We start from the raw sequence: 16,690 nt of genomic DNA on the forward strand, positions 1-16,690 counted from the left end.
GCCCTCCCTTTGGCATGGGTGTGTGTGTGTGTGTGTGTGTTGTCCTTAGCGTAAGTTAGTTTTAGATTATGTAGTGTGTAAGCCTAGGGACCGATGACCTGAGCAGTTTGGTCCCATAGAACTTACCACAAATTTCCAATTTAGAGCGAATCACGTTGTACACAAGCAGGGTGAAGCATCCGTTGACGATGACCTCTGCAGAGATTACTAACCACAGATTATCACTGGCACTATTCTACATAAATCGATAATTATGATAATTATTTCTAGGTTACTTTATGTAGGTATACTAGGAGAAAAAGAGCTACCGAAGTTGAAAAATATTCGTTGCTGTTCCTCCTATACCACTCAGCTTCTGAAGTTATCTAATAGTTCAAACAAAGAATTTTAACTTTGCACAGACCACTGTTAGCTGTCTATGCAGCGTGATTCAGGCGCCCCTACCTATGTGTTTTATGCAACCGGCAATGTCTTCGAAACCTACCCACAAGATATTCATATTCTCTCTCGCTACACACAAACTATTAGTCGTACAGAAAAAATGAACAGGATCTTTTTGTACGAAGTTTTATATAGTTAAGTTTTGTGCTGCAATACGTTTTCGCTGGATTTCATGGTTTTGTAGTTATTCAACAAAACATCTTTGAAGCTTAATTTTGTACGTTTTTCTTGAATAATGGAGAACTAATATCTCTAGCGAAAACGAACCCTCCACAAAATTTAACATCAAATTGTCTACAAATTTTGTGTAGGACTAATAGCGTTCGCGTACTGAGCGACAGCATATGAAAATCTTGTGCGTGTTACTTGGCGGCATTGCGGGTTGCGTAAGGTCCATAGGTATGGGCAGCCGAATAACTCTGTGTACTGGAAAAAGCAGGATCTGTCTGATTATTAAAATATGAATTACGCCGAATTTACATTCCTGAGTCCAAATATTCAGGTATATTGTAGAGGGAGTTGCTGATGAGACACTGTTTCACTTTATGTTGAAATACGAGGGTCAGTCAAAAAGTAATGTCTCCTATTTTTTTTCTACGTTTAATTGTCAGGAAATTTAAATGCAATTACATAGGTTGAAAACCACAACATTGAGGATCATTTTGTCATTTTTCAATGTAATCTCCGCCCATCTCTACAGTTTTGGTCCATCTTTGAACAAGGGCATGTATCCCAGCACGGTAAAAATCACAGCTCTGCTTCCTAAGCCATTGACGCACGGATGTTTTGACGGCCTCCTCATCTTCAAAATGAATCCCACGATGAGCTTCTTTTAGTGGCCCGAACAGATGGAAGTCTGATGGTGCCAGGTCAGGGCTGTATGGGGGATGAGGCAAAACTTCCCATCCAATTTTGACAATCTCGTCAGAGGTGTGACGACTGGTGTGTGGTCTTGCATTGTCATGCAAAAGAAGAACATCTGCCACTGATTTTGTTGGGCGAACTCGCTGAAGACGTGCTTTAAGTTTGTTGAGGGTTGTGACGTATTGAACAGAATTTATTGTGCATCCCTGCTCCAAAAAATCAACCAGAATCACACCCTCTGCATCCCAGAAAACTGTTGCCATAACTTTCCCTGCCGATCGCACAGTTTTGAATTTTTTCTTCCTCGGCGAGCTTGTATGACGCCACTCCATTGACTGCCTCTTTGATTCGGGTTCAAAAAAATGCACCCATGTTTCGTCCCCGGTCACAATTTTTTTCAGAAACTCATCTCCCTCCAAACGGAAGCGCTGCAAGTGTTGGGAGGCTATTGTTTTCCTTGCCTCTTTATTCTGATCGGTTAACATTCTTGGAACCCACCGTGCACAAACTTTTGAGTACCCTAATTGTTTGATAATCGTGATCACACTGCCTTTACTAAGAGAAATAATGCGACACACTTCATCTGCAGTCACCCGACGGTCACCACGAATGATGTCATCAACTTGCTGAATGTTGTGTGGAGTCACTGCACTCACCGGCCTGCCGCTCCGCTTTTCGTCAGTCAACGGTGTTTGCCCTTCAGCTTCCTTACAACGACGAACCCATCGTCTAACAGTGCTGACATCCACTGTCACAACACCATACACCTTCTTCAGTCTTTCATGAATGCGTATGGGCGTTTCACCTTCTGCATTCAAGAATTCAATCACACAACGCTGTCTCAAACGAACATCGATGTCGGCCATCTTACAAACTTCTGCTGTGCTGCCACCTGTTGACACAGAAAGTTACTACTGCAGTGGATTGCAGAAGGTTTGAGGAATGGCGCCAAATTCAAATTTTTCACTTAACTTAATTTCTTTAAGTAGAAAAAAATGGGAGGCATTACTTTTTGACCGACCCTCGTATCTGTGGATTTTTGATTTTCTGTCAGATATCTGTTGCCAATCGGTTACAGATTTTCGTCTCAGAATACAAAACTCTATTTTAAACGCCAGAGACGGATGGATAGTCTGTACGGAAAACATTTTTATGTTACATGAGTCCTGGTGTCCTGTTCGAGAGCGCCATGCTGGGAGAGAGGAATCCAGCGCTGGAGTACGCCATAGCGCGGAAGCAGGGCCCGTTCCCCTTGCTGGAGCTGCCCAGGACGACCTCTCTCCAGTCCGGTTGGTCCGCCGACTCCGTCAGCACTGCCTCCACGTGAGTCTCGACTTGTGTCTGGCCCAGACTAAAATCACCATAGCCCTGAATTCTTTCAGTGTTGTACACTTTATCATGTAGGGTTGTTGTATGTAAAGTACCTCACTGAGCTCTGACGAATAAGCTGCTTGAAAAGAAAGAAAAAGTTTTGTGGTATTCTTGTAAGAGAGGCCTCGAGGGATACATCCAATCATCTAATCTCAGACGATTTTCCCTCTCCATGCACAATGGCTCTTTCGCTCACGGTGTGTGAATATCGTGCCTTGAATGTATATTTCTGGGTGTAGGTGACTCTAATGGTTGTATATGCAGGGTGTTCACAATACCTATACAGGTGTCGAGGGTTGTAGATGTAACAGATGAAGTTCTGTTAAGGAACCCATTTCCGAAAGTATTTTGTTTGCATTTAAATAAGTTTGTAGACCAGATCAGTTTCAGCTCTCCCACTTCCCAGTATCTTCATACCCTGAGGAGACGGCGCCGCCATTTGTACCCTGTCATGAGGTGGTTCTGCCTCCTGCTCACTTGTCAGTTCACCACTGAGCAGTAAGGACGACCGAGACAGTACAGTCCTAAAGTACCGATTGCACACCGACCAGCGCAGTGCCATAAAACGGAATCAGGAAGGCGGTGAACCACACGCCGATGGGAGAAGCTGGCAGCGCCACACATCCAGTTCAGCGGCCCCCATCAACGCTGACTTAACCAGCCACCCATCGCTGGTAGGCCCAGTTCGGTCGCAGACTTTTAGAGCGTCAGTACTGAGTAATAGGAGGACGACACTTAGCCTGCATTCTGCGAATAGTAATAGTGTGTAAAAGTAATTGCATAAGAACATCCAGTCACATCATAACAAGGAGTTGAGTTGTATCTCTCTCCTTTCTAGGTTGAAAAACAGTTATGTACAGATCATTTTGGATTCCTGCCACCGGTTATCGCAACTTTTCTCCTTCCTTGTTTGTGTCATTGCTGACTACCACAATAGCTGACACAACTTAGTACAGGATGGCTGAACACACGTTAGAAGGGCACACAGAGTGGCTAATGATTTGCGGTGAGTCTGGCCATGACGACAGAACTGCACCACGCATATATCGATAGCGTTTTCGTATCAGTCCGTCACATACCATTTTCGCCAGACTGGGACGAATGTCGTAAACTGGTCCATTCGCAACTACACTTGCGTACCAAACTTAAGAAGGATGGTAACTTTCGCATAATGTGTCTCTGCTAAGCAATACAGCTCGATGATATTTGGACCACACCTAGAAACAACTGCTACAGTATAGCTCAGAAGGAAAATGAAACAAACATGCAGTGCCACCAAACAAAAGACAATAATTACACATAAGTCACCGTGATTTATCATGGTCTCCTCGGTATTGCAAAAGGCATGACATGGTTCTTAATAGGCTGTGTGATCACCACAGAAGGCAATGCATGCTCTGCAACGTGCTCCCACGCTGGCTACAAGGCTGGTATCATAGTTCTTGTGGCAGGACCCTTCTTTCCTCCACCAGGGACGTTCGCAGCTGCTGAATGGTTGATGGTGAATGCGAGCATGCTGCGATACAACTCATCCTACATGGGGTCAGTGGGATTTAAGGGGGGGGGGGGGGGGAACGTTCAGAGCAGACCATTTGCCAGATATCCTCTCACTCGAAGAGCTCCTCTACCCTCTTTGTCCACCGCTGAATGCATCCCTGAAAAGACGCACTGGCGAAGGTGCCAGAATCATATTGACTGGAGAGTGTACTGTGCTCAAAGATCTGGTGGTCAGTATGCTCATGCAACATTGTGCCTACGCATACCATAGCACCTGCACCATCAAAACGATCATATTCACCAATGTTCTTAGTTGCGTTACTTGTTCCCACCTCTCGCCATATACGGTCCGTTCAGAATCATTACCCAGACTGAGTTTACTCTCATCAGCTAGAGCCCGTAACTGCAGTATTCGCTGATCCAACCCCTATGCTCTTGGCATCATCTCAAAACGTGTTGCTGACATCTGGGTCTAAACGGAGAACAGCATACTGGCCCTCGAGGAAAGAGACCACCCCCATGCAGTCACCATGCCACTGTGGAGCGTGAGACTGTGTGTCTTACGTCCTCTTAAATGTGGCTGCAAATTCCACCCACTGTCTGATGGGCATCCCTTCTTGTCTGTTGTACAATATAGCGGTCATCTGCTGTTGTAGTTGACTGTTGTTGACCACCACCTCTCCTCTGGGCAGCATTGCCTGTGGTTCAGAGTACTCCCCTTGCATCTTAGACACTACTGCGAGCAATACAAAACTTCTGGGCTGCACTCGTCAGACTTCATCGTTCTTCGAGTTTCCTTATGTTTCTTCCCCGTGTAAAGTCATCCATATGTTGTCTCTGGACCTAACGGTAGTGAACAACACAGCCACTATGCACTGTAACAGCTCACTGATTGACATACACCGTTTTCTCATTCGTTCAACAGTCTCCTGTTGCGGGGTCAGCCCCACAGGGCGTCATAGTCACGCTAGCTGCAATCCATGTGCCTTCCAGCTTTCTGTGGAAAACATCTGGAAACACCTTCCCACACATTCATTCATTTCCTTCTAGTAGTTAATACATTATGTGATCAAAAGTATCCGGACACCTGGCTGAAAATAACTGACAAGTTCGTGGCGCGCTCCATCGATAATGCTGGAATTCAATATGGTGTTGGCCCACCCTTAACCTTGATGACAGCTTCCAATCTCGCAGGCATACGTTCAATCAGGTGCTGGAACGTTTCTTGGGGAATGGCAGCCCATTCGTCACGGATTGCTGCACTGAGGAGAGGTACCGATGTCGGTTGGTGAGGCCTGGCATGAAGTCGGCGTTCCAAAACATCCCAGAGCTGTTCTATAGGACTCTGTGCAGAACAGTCCATTACAGGGATGTTATTATCGTGCAATCACTCCGCCACAGGCCGTGCATTATGAACCGGTGCTCGATCGTGTTGAAAGATGCAATCGCCATCCCCGAATTACTCTTCAACAGTGGGAAGATAGAAGGTGCATAAAACATCAGTGTAGGCCTGTGCTGTGACAGTGCCACGCAAAACAACGAGGGGTGCAAGCCCCAGCCATGAAAAACACGATCACACCATAACACCACAGCCTCCGAATTTTACTGTTGGCACTACGCACACTGGCAGATGACGTTCACCGGACATTCGCCATACCCACACCCTGCCATCGGATCACCACATTGTGTACCGTGATTCGTCACTCCATACATCGTTTACCCACTATTCAATCGCCCAATGTTTACGCTCCTTACACCAAGCGAGGCGTCGTTTGGCACTTACCGGCGTGATGTGTGGCTTATGAGCAGCCGCTCGACCATGAAATCCAAGTTTTCTCACCTCCCGCCTAACTGTCAGTACTTCCAGTGGCTCCTGATGTAGTTTGGAACTCCTGTCTGATGGTCTGGATAGATGTCTGCCTATTACACATTACGACCCTCTTCAACAGTCAGCGGTCTCTGTCAGTCAACAGACGAGGTCGGCCTGTGCGTTTTTGTGCTGTACGTGTCCCTTCACGTTTCAACTTCACTATCACATGGGGAACGCTGGACCTAGGGATGTTTAGGAGTGTAGAAATCTCGTGTACATACGTACGACACAAGTGACACCCAAGCATCTGGCCACGTTCGAAGTGCGTGACTTCTGCGGAGTGCCCCATTCTGCTCTCTCATGATGTTGAATGATTACTGAGGTTGCTGATGTGGAGTACATAGCAGTAGGTGGCAGCACAATGCACCTAATAAGAAAAACGTATGGTGTTTGTGGTGTCCGGATACTTTTGATTACGTAGTGTATGTTATGTTGCTTTGTCTATTTCGGCCATACGTTTTGCAGTGTAGTGTAGAAACGCTTTGAAAACGCGCCGCTTATCGACTTTACATAGGACGTCCTTTGTCACAATGAAGAGAACCAGACGATGTGTGCTCGAGACATGACTCATGCTATGGCCTCGGTCCGTGATACCATTTGGTGTTTGCTGCTGAGAAGCAACTCCACCATTAGCACCAAGGAATGTGCGTGCGTTGGCTTCGGCAGATTTCCGCTATGTGTAAATTACAATACATGGTTTCTACATCACTGTGTTGACATGTCCAAATTACAGTGCTGCGTTTTTTTTACGAATGAGGCTCATTTCACAAGAAAGACTGTTTTGCATTTGTAAAACAGACTCACTTGAGATGACAAAAATTCTCATCCCACACATTCACATCGATTTCCGGAAAGCTTCCAAGTCAATGTATGAACTGATACCATCGATCTTATTAGGCCATACGTTCTTCCATGCCTCCTAATGGGTCCCAGATATTTGACATTCTTGCAAGAGGGACTGGTGGAGTTAAGGGGAGTTAGAACGGATAGACGGCTGTGGATTGCTGTGTTATCAAGGTCATGTTCAGGAGAGGATGGGCACCAGGTTGAGGAAGTTGAAACAAAGCCTGAGAGACAAGAAACTTTCTAATGGTAAAACCATAAGAGACAGGCTGACAGACAAAGTGATTGATGAACTACTGCAGTATTATGGGATGGCCGTTAGAAATAATACCGAGGATTTGTTGAAAATGAAGCAGCCGGTATGGGCTGCCTTCTTCCACAGACTTTCAACTGATGAAAAACCAGTACACCACTTTAGCCCTTCCGGACCTGATTCAAGAAGCAATTACTGCAATGCCCAGTATGCAAATAGTTCATACAGCCATAAACATTCCATCCCAGGAGCAGTCATGGATATCATAAAACCTATTTACAGAGAACTGGCAAATCCTGAATTACTGAAGAAGTCAGACTAAAATCCCAATGAGTCGTTCAATAAATGTTTTAGTTGGAATGTAGGCACTAACGTGGGGGTCAGTGATGCTGTTATTGCTTTTAATGATGGCGAAATTGGTAGGGTGAAAGTGCTGCAGCATATGGGAATTAATCATGGAGCAAACTGCATCAGAGAACTTGAATGGATGGACAAGGTTCGCATTGATAAAGCAGATGCAACACAGTTGGCCACTAAGGAGTTCATAAAGAACAAAAGAAGAAAAAAACTTGGGAAACGATTAAGAGGATGATATACAGTATGGTGCAGGTTGCTTCTGAGTGACTAAAAATAAAAAGAAATTAAGCATATATTATGTGAGTTACAGGCTTTTGAAACTTTAGAAGCCGTTCCTGAAAATTTACATTTTCTGTTGCATTTTTCCATATATCGCACAAACCACTTCGAGTAGGGTATTAAAATTTTCAGGGAGTAATTACATACATATCCTGAGTCTACTAAACTAAAAGAAGAACATAATGTTACGTATAGTTAAAATTATTTAGGATGACGTACAAAAAAGTACACAAAATTTTAACCATGTAATTAAAAAATTTTGTTTCCGAAAGCAGTGGCTGAAATGCAATTATTGTAGTTTAGTAGACTCAGAACATACAGTTTAATGTCCTGTAAACGTTTCATGTCAATGGCTACAGTGTTTCCTGAAATACAGGGAAACCAAGTGATTAAATTTAACATTGTCAGGATAGGGTGATCCAACTCCCCTTAATGGAGGATCTACCACTATCACTCCATCAGAACATGTGATTCTAACATCATAATGCACCCACATCTTGCACATGTCATCCTTGAACATTTGAATTATACACAATGAAAGGTGGGTAGGTCAAGGTACACCTGCTGCTTGGCTAACAGGGTCGCCATATTTAATTCCTCTAAACCTTTTATGTGGGGCTATATGAAGAGTGCTGTGTAAGAGATTCTGTACCATCGTCATAACATTTCCTTGCACGAGTTCTGACGGCAGCAAAAGTTATTCAGCACACACCAGGCTTTCTGGGCTGTGCGTATATATGCATGCTGAAATGTGATAACAAGACATGGGGATCAGGGAGTAGTGGCTACTGAGCCTATAGAAGTAAAACACAGTTAACCTGTATTTCAACGAACATTAAGCCTGTAAACGCCAGTAATAAATACACTTAACAAATAAAACCATTAACATGTACTCATATATCTTAAATGAATGACGAAGAAACAATCTATTTCACACCTTAGTATCGTGGTTTAATCATTTTTTAAATAGTCTAGTATTTTAAACGAACCCTGTGATCAGAATTTATTTAAAAGGGCCAATTAAGAAAATTATTCAAAGAAATTTTTAGCAAACACAATTTTTAGGAAATATAAAAATGTAGAAAGGTCTTAAGAAACCTTTTAAAAACACAAGAAAAATTACAAACCATTATGAAATCGTAAAAACAAACGGATCATCACCAATTCAATTAATATTTCATAAGCAAAGAACCTTTTCACAAAGTGAATCTATTTAAATAATTTTAGAAACTACATTCATAATACCAGGTATGCACCGTCCCACTAATGGGCATGCAAAGCCAGCCGCGCCACAGAACAGGGCGCGTAACAATAGCAAAATACGGGATTTCAGAAACAAATGATTCAAATGACTCTGAGCACTATGGGACTTAACTTCTGAGGTCATCTGTCCCCTATAACTTAGAACTACTTAAACCTAACTAACCCAAGGACATCACACACATCAATGCCCGAGGCAGGATTCGAACCTGCGACAGTAACGGTCACGCAGCTCCAGACTGTAGCGTCTAGAACCGCTCGGCCACTCCGGCCGGCAAACAGAGACAGATCAATCAGTTTTAAGCTTGTGACACTCTGAGAAAGTAAGTGACACAACTAAATACTCATTGCCTTAAAATAAACGTGATCCATACTTATGAATTGCTGGGTCAGAGGTGCTGCACATTTAAATATGCTAATGGCAAACACTTTTCCTTTTAATAAAACGTGACCAGTACTTGAAGCTAAAACAGTTACTCAGTACACCAGTGATAGATGCTGTACAGTTAAATTTACTAACGACAAACATTTTGCCTTTTAATAAAACAAAACCATTTACTAAACGAAAACACATTTATTCAGTGCATGGGTGAGCGGTACAGCACAAATTTACTAAGGATATGAAGCACTAATCAGTGGACATCATTACAGCACCATTTTTAAAAGGCGGAATAACTGCTCAGCAGTGGTGCCTACTAACTCTTGCCGAACACAAGTTTAACTTTATCCCAGGATTGAACGATGTAAGTACCCTTTAGTACGGATCAATATCACACCTGATCAGTTACCCGATATTACCATGTCAAACTAACCCCAAACACAACATGCCGTAAGGAGGCTCGCCATTTTCAAAGTGACGTCAGTATGGGTGTAGCCAGCCATTCGATAAGCAACGGGAAGCAGACAGGCTGTCTCAGTAACACAGGCTTACTCACACAGCAAGAGGAACCACAATATGCAACCACCTACGGTTGATTCTCTGTCAAACACTGCCAGTATGTAGAACAGCGACCAGCTCTTCCACACGACCCTCTCTAACGTCCACAGTGTCTCCCGTGACCAACCGTACACTCATGACCTCCGCCGTGTGAGCACTATCTCATGTGGTACCCATGTGCTGGCACTTCTCAAGAGAGTCTCCCATTCCGGAAAATGGAACTCAGCACCCCGTGAAAGACATACTCTGCCCGTGAGTACCGATATGGATTTACCCTCACTCCCCCCCCCCCCCCCACCCCCGCCCCCCTTCGTAACCGAAACCCGGAAAGCAACCCGAGTCGCTTGCTTCATCATAACCTCGATTCTGCTTTCAACATTGCTGCATTTCATTTGACTCAATTGTCCCCTGATCTTTCTTGTAGCATTCAAATCTTGGAGCAAGAGGCTGACAGTCAACAGCCTCATTACAACTACACATAGTCCGCGAAACAGGAGCAACAGCCAGCCGTGGTGGCCGAGCGGTTCTAGGCGCTATAGTCTGGAACTGCACGACCGCTACGGTCGCAGGTTCGAATCCTGCCTCGGGCACGGATGCGTGTGATGTCCTTAGGTTAGTTAGGTTTAGGTATTTCTAAGTTCTATGGGACTGATGGCCTCAGAAGTTAAGTCTCATAGTGCTCAGAGCCATTTGAACCATTTTTGTAGCAACATGTTGCCTGTCATTACCTGCGCCCACTTACTTTCCTCCCAAAAGATCTTAAGATATACATGATCAACAACCGCCAATGTAACTGCCCACCTCCCTCAAATCTTACCTTCGTCTCTCTTTCTGGTGTGCAAGACTGATGTTCTTCCTCACAATTTCCCACTTCCTCAACGTCGACTGCATCAGTGTGTTGCAGAAGTACATCATTTAACAGCTTCATTTTGGATTGAGGAGATCTGAGCGGGAAGGCAAGCATGAATTTTGCGGGCATTGTGATACCTGCTTCATGGCTGACAGTATTGAAAGCAGACGAAAGCTCATCGATTTATCCCAACATTTTTGAGATCATGAAGGCCAAGGTTTTCTTTAATGTTTCCAGCAAAGGACGGCTGCAGATAGTATAGTGTAGTGGTTATATGAGAGATACCATGACTGAAACAGAATCTCTTATATTCTCTTGAGTTTAAAGCGGGAACATTATCGCTCTCCAAAATCTTTGGGGGTCCGAAACTAGCAAATATCTCCTCGAGATGCTGAACACTGGTAGCCATGGTCGCCGCCTTATTAGATGTCAACCAAATGAATCTAAATAATGTGTCAACAACCACAAAAATAAAACTATTTCCACTCTTCTTTCGTAGCAGGGGACCTAAACGATCAATAAGTGGCTTGTTCATTGGTTGATACTACCTTGTCGGTTGCAACAATCCATGTTTGGTTTTGCTATTGAAATTAGCCACCTTCCATTGCTCACACTGTGCCATGAGCCTCTGTATATCAATGTCCATTCCTTTCCATGTTACTTGTTCCTCAGTCTTAAACCTTGTTTTCTGGAAACCAAGATGCCCTCACACATGGAATGGTGTAAATACTCAGAGACAGAAGTCACCAGCTCTCTGATAGACAGAATTGCACTTTGCTACCGTAACGTGAGTGAAAACACTAGATTCCCGTTTTCCAAAGAGTAACCCCCTAGTTCATCGGCCTGCTCCGGCTTCCGCCCAATGCCGTCTTGAGATCTTCCTGTTGCCTCTACTTGAGGTCTGTAAACGGTGACGGTATCTTGGATAGGACCACTGAGACCATCAGAGGATCGGTTCTCTCATCTTGACTGGGGCCTACCAAAGGCTCCTCAGACATTTCCTCAATGCATCGGAGACGGGGGTTCTGCCTTTCCCTAATATGAGGCACTCTCTTATACCACTGAAATGCGACAGGGGGACTTGGGGGTCCGTGAGTGGGAGCTCACAGAAGCAAACAACGAATCAACAGTCTTTATTTCATACGACACCCAGCGCATACACGCCAGTAATAAGTACACTTTACAATCACTACCATCAACATTATCGATATGAATGTATCGCATGTGTCGGAGATAAACCTAGCACAACGAACAACATGGTTGAACCCGGAGCATCTCCTGTAGAGTTTACAGGTCAGACCTCACACCCAAATCTCCAGATGTCAGACACTCAGATCAGTACCAAACATTAGACGTCGATGGAGTATCAACCACAACTCCGGTTCACTTCGTACTATGTGCTGTCGTCCAACAGAACGGGCGTAAACGTTAATTTAAAGTAACACCAGGTTTACGGAACAAAGGAAAAACGTAACTGTGAATAACTAATGAGTGTAGCTTTCGTGGGGAAGTTGGTAGAGCGTTATATCGTCGTACCAAGCGTTCTGTGTTCACACCCTAATGACGACAATTTTTAAGGTATTATGAGTGAAAATGTTTTATGGGGCTATTAATACTTCTGCATGTGTGATGCAATTGTTGCTTTATCCTCTGTTACGATTGTTTATGTTTATTCTGTGAAACTACAAATGCACTAGCTACTATATCACGAGTTGCTTATGTTCTGTCGCACATGCCGCACATGCCGCATAAATGTACTCCATTGGTTTGCTGCTTTCAACTAACGAAGCGAACAGTGACTGCCAAAAGAACACTGCTACAAACACTGAAATGTCCTTTTACGTGTCAGGAAAATGTTCTCTCATATAAGAGTTTCACGCGTAAACATTTGAAACAAATTGTCATCAGTGGGGTTTGAACGCAGGACGTTTGGCACGACGACCTTACGCTCTACCAACTTACCACACGAGATCTACAAAGCTAGCATTCACAGATACGCTTTTCCTGTGCTTCGTAGGTCTGGTGTTACTTTCACTTACCGTTTACACATGCTCAACTGGATGACAGAGCTTAGCACGAACTAAATAAGTATTCTGGTTGATACTCTATCTATACACAACGTTTGGTACCTACCTGAGTGTCTGACATCTGGAGGCATCTGTGCCAGTGTCCACGCTGCGTGCAGACCTTGAAGAGAGTGATTTGAAAGTAATACGAGTATCAAACTTTCTTTACGTCCAAACGGTACATTAACGGACATCGGCTCCTTATCAATATTTTATGAACTAAGTCGTCTCTACAACCACTTTAAGCATGTAATGCAAATAGTGAAACACCCTGTACACTGTGGTGTAATGTTTGTGTTGTTTGGATGAAGAAAAGGGAGAGGATTAAACCTAGTGCTGGTACTATCCTCTCAAATGGCCTTACTCCTCGAGGCACTGTGGAGAGATTTGGCAGTTAATCTGTGACACGTCTGCAAAGTCTGGTGATGAGGAACTTCACGCCACGACCTCTCCTCCCACTGCCCGTGAAAATTCCTTCCATCACCGGGGTACGAACTGGCTGTCTCTAACTCAAGGGCCAATTGCACAGCGTTCGCAGCCTTGGTTGTGGAGGTGCGTGGCTAGCAGCAGTAATTTGGTGACCTGTATCTTCAGTAACTGACTTTGGCAGCAATGTAATGCGTTCTTCCTCAGCGCTAGGGATAGTTCGGTATTGTGCACTCATAAATCATTGAAAGCGATTCTGACACCTTCTTCCTTGGTGAACTACTGCCCCCTGGAATACAGATAATATGTAAAATTCTTAAACAGTAAGTAGTTATCTACCACGGGTAGTTGAGACAAAGGATTTTCAAAGTGCATGACGCTTAAATTTTTTTATTGTTATTTCTGCACACACTTTCACATTTTTCTCATAAACACACACACACACACTACATGCGCATAGATTAATACACACTTATTAACTACAAATAACTGATCGTCCAGGACAGCTGTAACAAAAAGATTTCATGATTGGCATGTACCTGTGGTGGGTTAATGTTAACGAAAAGCACACAGCATGCCACTTGGTCATGCTGTCAACAGTGGTGCGTGCACACAGCAAAGACAAAAGAATCACACAATGACAGGCTTGCATCGTCGTATACGGGGTCCTCAAAAATGTCCGAAAAGTTTCTAAGGGTGTTGCACTGTAGATTTTGCTAATAAATAGTTCTTGAGAAAAAAATTCGACATATTGGGCAGTTACCGAGTTAATCGGCATCGAAGTTAGCCAATGAGACCGTTGCGAGCACAAATCCAAGCATCCCGCCTCACACAGCACAGTTTCGTCAAACGTGTCTAGTTTCCCAAGACCGAACAAGAGAGCGATACAAAAACTGGACAGAGGCGGTAGTAAGGATCGAACCCGCTGAACAGTCTCGTGCGCTACCATGTACGCTATGAGAGCAACTGACAGCAGTATCATATCTGGAGGGCTGCTTAACTTTCCCCGCACTATGGTTTGATTGGCTAACGCCAGTGCTAATTAACTCTGAGACGGCGTAACATATCGAATTTTTTTCTTAAAAATGGTTTTTGAAAACATTATCCCTGCAACAACCTTACAAACTTTCCAGACTATCTCTGACCACACTGTACAAATATGCAGTGTGAAGGCAGGATAAGATCATACCAAGAAAATCATTCATGTACACTTGGCCTTACCTCAGTGGGATAATACACACACCAAAAAAAGTTTTGCATTACCTCGGTTCCGAGAGTTCCTGGACCTGTACGGAAAATTGGAATAGAGATCAACATAAACATCATTTCCGCTCTTTTTATTGCTCGGGACCTTCAGACGTGGTGGTCCAGATTGCTGTACACACCGGTCCATCTAATACCAGGTGGCACGTCTTCTTGCAATGATTCCTGCCTGTATTCGTCGTGGCATACTATGCAGAAATTCATCCAGATTGTCCCAATCCTCAAAGGTGAATCGGCTTAGATCCCTCAGAGTGGTCGATGGGTCACGTCGTCCATAAAAATCCCTTTTCAATCTATCCCAGGCATGTTCGATAGGGTTTCTGTGTGGAAAACTTGCTGGCCACTTTAGACGAGCGACGTCACTATCCTGAAGGAAGTCATTCACAAGATGTGCACGAAGGGGGTGCGAATTGTCGTCCATGAAAATGAATGCCTCGCCAATATGCCGCCGATATGGGTGCACTATCGGACGGAGGATGGCATTCACGTATCGTACAGTCTTTACGGCGCCTTCCACGACCACCGGCGGCGTACGTCGGCCCCACATAATGCCACCCCAAAACAGCAGAGTACCTCCACCTTGCTGCACTCACTGGACAGGGTGTCTAAGGCGTTCAGCCTGACTGAGTTGCCTCCAAACACGTCTCCGACTGTCTGGTTGATGGCATATGGGACACTCATGGGTGAAGAGAACGTGATTCCAATCCTGAGCGGTCCATTCGGCATGCTGTTGGACCCATCTGTACCGCGCTGCGTGGTGTCGTGGTTCCAAAGATGGACCTTGCCATGGACGTCGGGAGTGAAGTTGTGCATCATGCAGCCTATTGCACACAGTTTGAGTGGTAACACGACGTCCTATGGCTGCACGAAAAACATTATTCAACATGGTGGCGTTCCTCCGAGCCATAATCCATTGGTAGCGGTCATCCACTGCAGTAGTAGTCCTTGGGCGGCTTGTGCGAGTCATGTCATCGACAGTTGCTGTCCCTGTGTATCTCCTCCGTGTCTGAACAACATCGCTTTGGTTCACTCCGAGACGCCTGGACACTTCCCTTGTTGAGAGCCCTTCCTGGCACAAAGTAACAATGCGGACGTGATCGAAACACGGTATTGACCGCCTAGGCGTGGTTGAACTACAGACAACACGAGCCGTGTACCTCCTTCCTGGTGGAATGACTGGAACTGTTACAGTTGTCGGACCCACTCCGTCTAATCGGCGTTGCTCATGCATGGTTGTTTACGTCTGTGGGCGGGTTTACTGACATCTCTGAATAGTCAAAGGGACTGTGTCTGTGATACATTATACACAATCAATGTCTATCTTCAGGAGTTCTGGGAACCAGGTTGATCCAAAACTTTTTTTTATGTGTTTAGCTAGGAACACTGAGACGCAAGTGTTTTCTTGAACAATTAATGCTCGAACCATGTTTATCTACCAAAATATGGAAACAATACAGTACAACTACAGTATTTTAATGGATTCCATTTTACGTGAATATAGTACAGTGATATAGCTTTGTGCATGTTGGCACTTTCCTGCAGCTCATGGCCACCGAAAAACAATGTATAACTTTCTATTTTACTGTAGTCTGACATGGATCAGTTACATTATGACATGTTGTACCTGGTCCATAGGTGGACGGAGTTTTATGTTGAAGACAGTAAAATTGCTAAATCTAGTTTAAAGTTCGTAACAGTTACTATTTAGAAAATATACAACTGGTATCTGATGTAATTCCTAAATGAAATCAGTTTAGTATAGCATACATGCGATTTCAAATGTGATGCTTTCTATACCTGTATATATTTGTGTACGATAGGATTTTTCAGGCGGTGGGGGAGGGGGGCGAAGTTTCTGTTTAAATTTTATAAGAACTGAATTTTCACTATTTCGTTGGAGAAATGACATTTGTCGATATTACACGAACAATCAGACGCAGTATAGCTCCTAGAAGTTGCCTATAGCAAGTGTTTATCTGATGTGACAAAATAGAAAAGTGGTTCACTGCCTCCTCTGGATCAACTGGAACGCTGCGATGCAGAGAGAGGAAAGCAAGACCACTCAGTTCTTTATGGTTTGTACGGTTCCTTAGGTAGCTTTTTAAAAGCTTTT

The 16,690-nt window shown here is 44.2% G+C and overlaps 1 protein-coding gene across 1 annotated transcript in view; it reads left to right on the forward strand.

Annotated features, from left to right (window-relative positions):
* Window positions 1-16,690, forward strand: part of LOC124789593 (proton-coupled amino acid transporter-like protein CG1139) — a 122,916-nt gene that overhangs the window by 23,841 nt on the left and 82,385 nt on the right. Inside the window, exon 2 of the mRNA XM_047257004.1 lies at window positions 2,489-2,628. Coding sequence (XP_047112960.1) covers window positions 2,495-2,628 — 134 coding nt within the window. The 5' untranslated portion in view covers window positions 2,489-2,494. The remainder of the gene's footprint in view (window positions 1-2,488; window positions 2,629-16,690) is intronic.

The sequence above is a fragment of the Schistocerca piceifrons genome, chromosome 3 (genome assembly GCF_021461385.2).
Source record: "Schistocerca piceifrons isolate TAMUIC-IGC-003096 chromosome 3, iqSchPice1.1, whole genome shotgun sequence".
NCBI classification, from domain to species: domain Eukaryota; kingdom Metazoa; phylum Arthropoda; class Insecta; order Orthoptera; family Acrididae; genus Schistocerca; species Schistocerca piceifrons.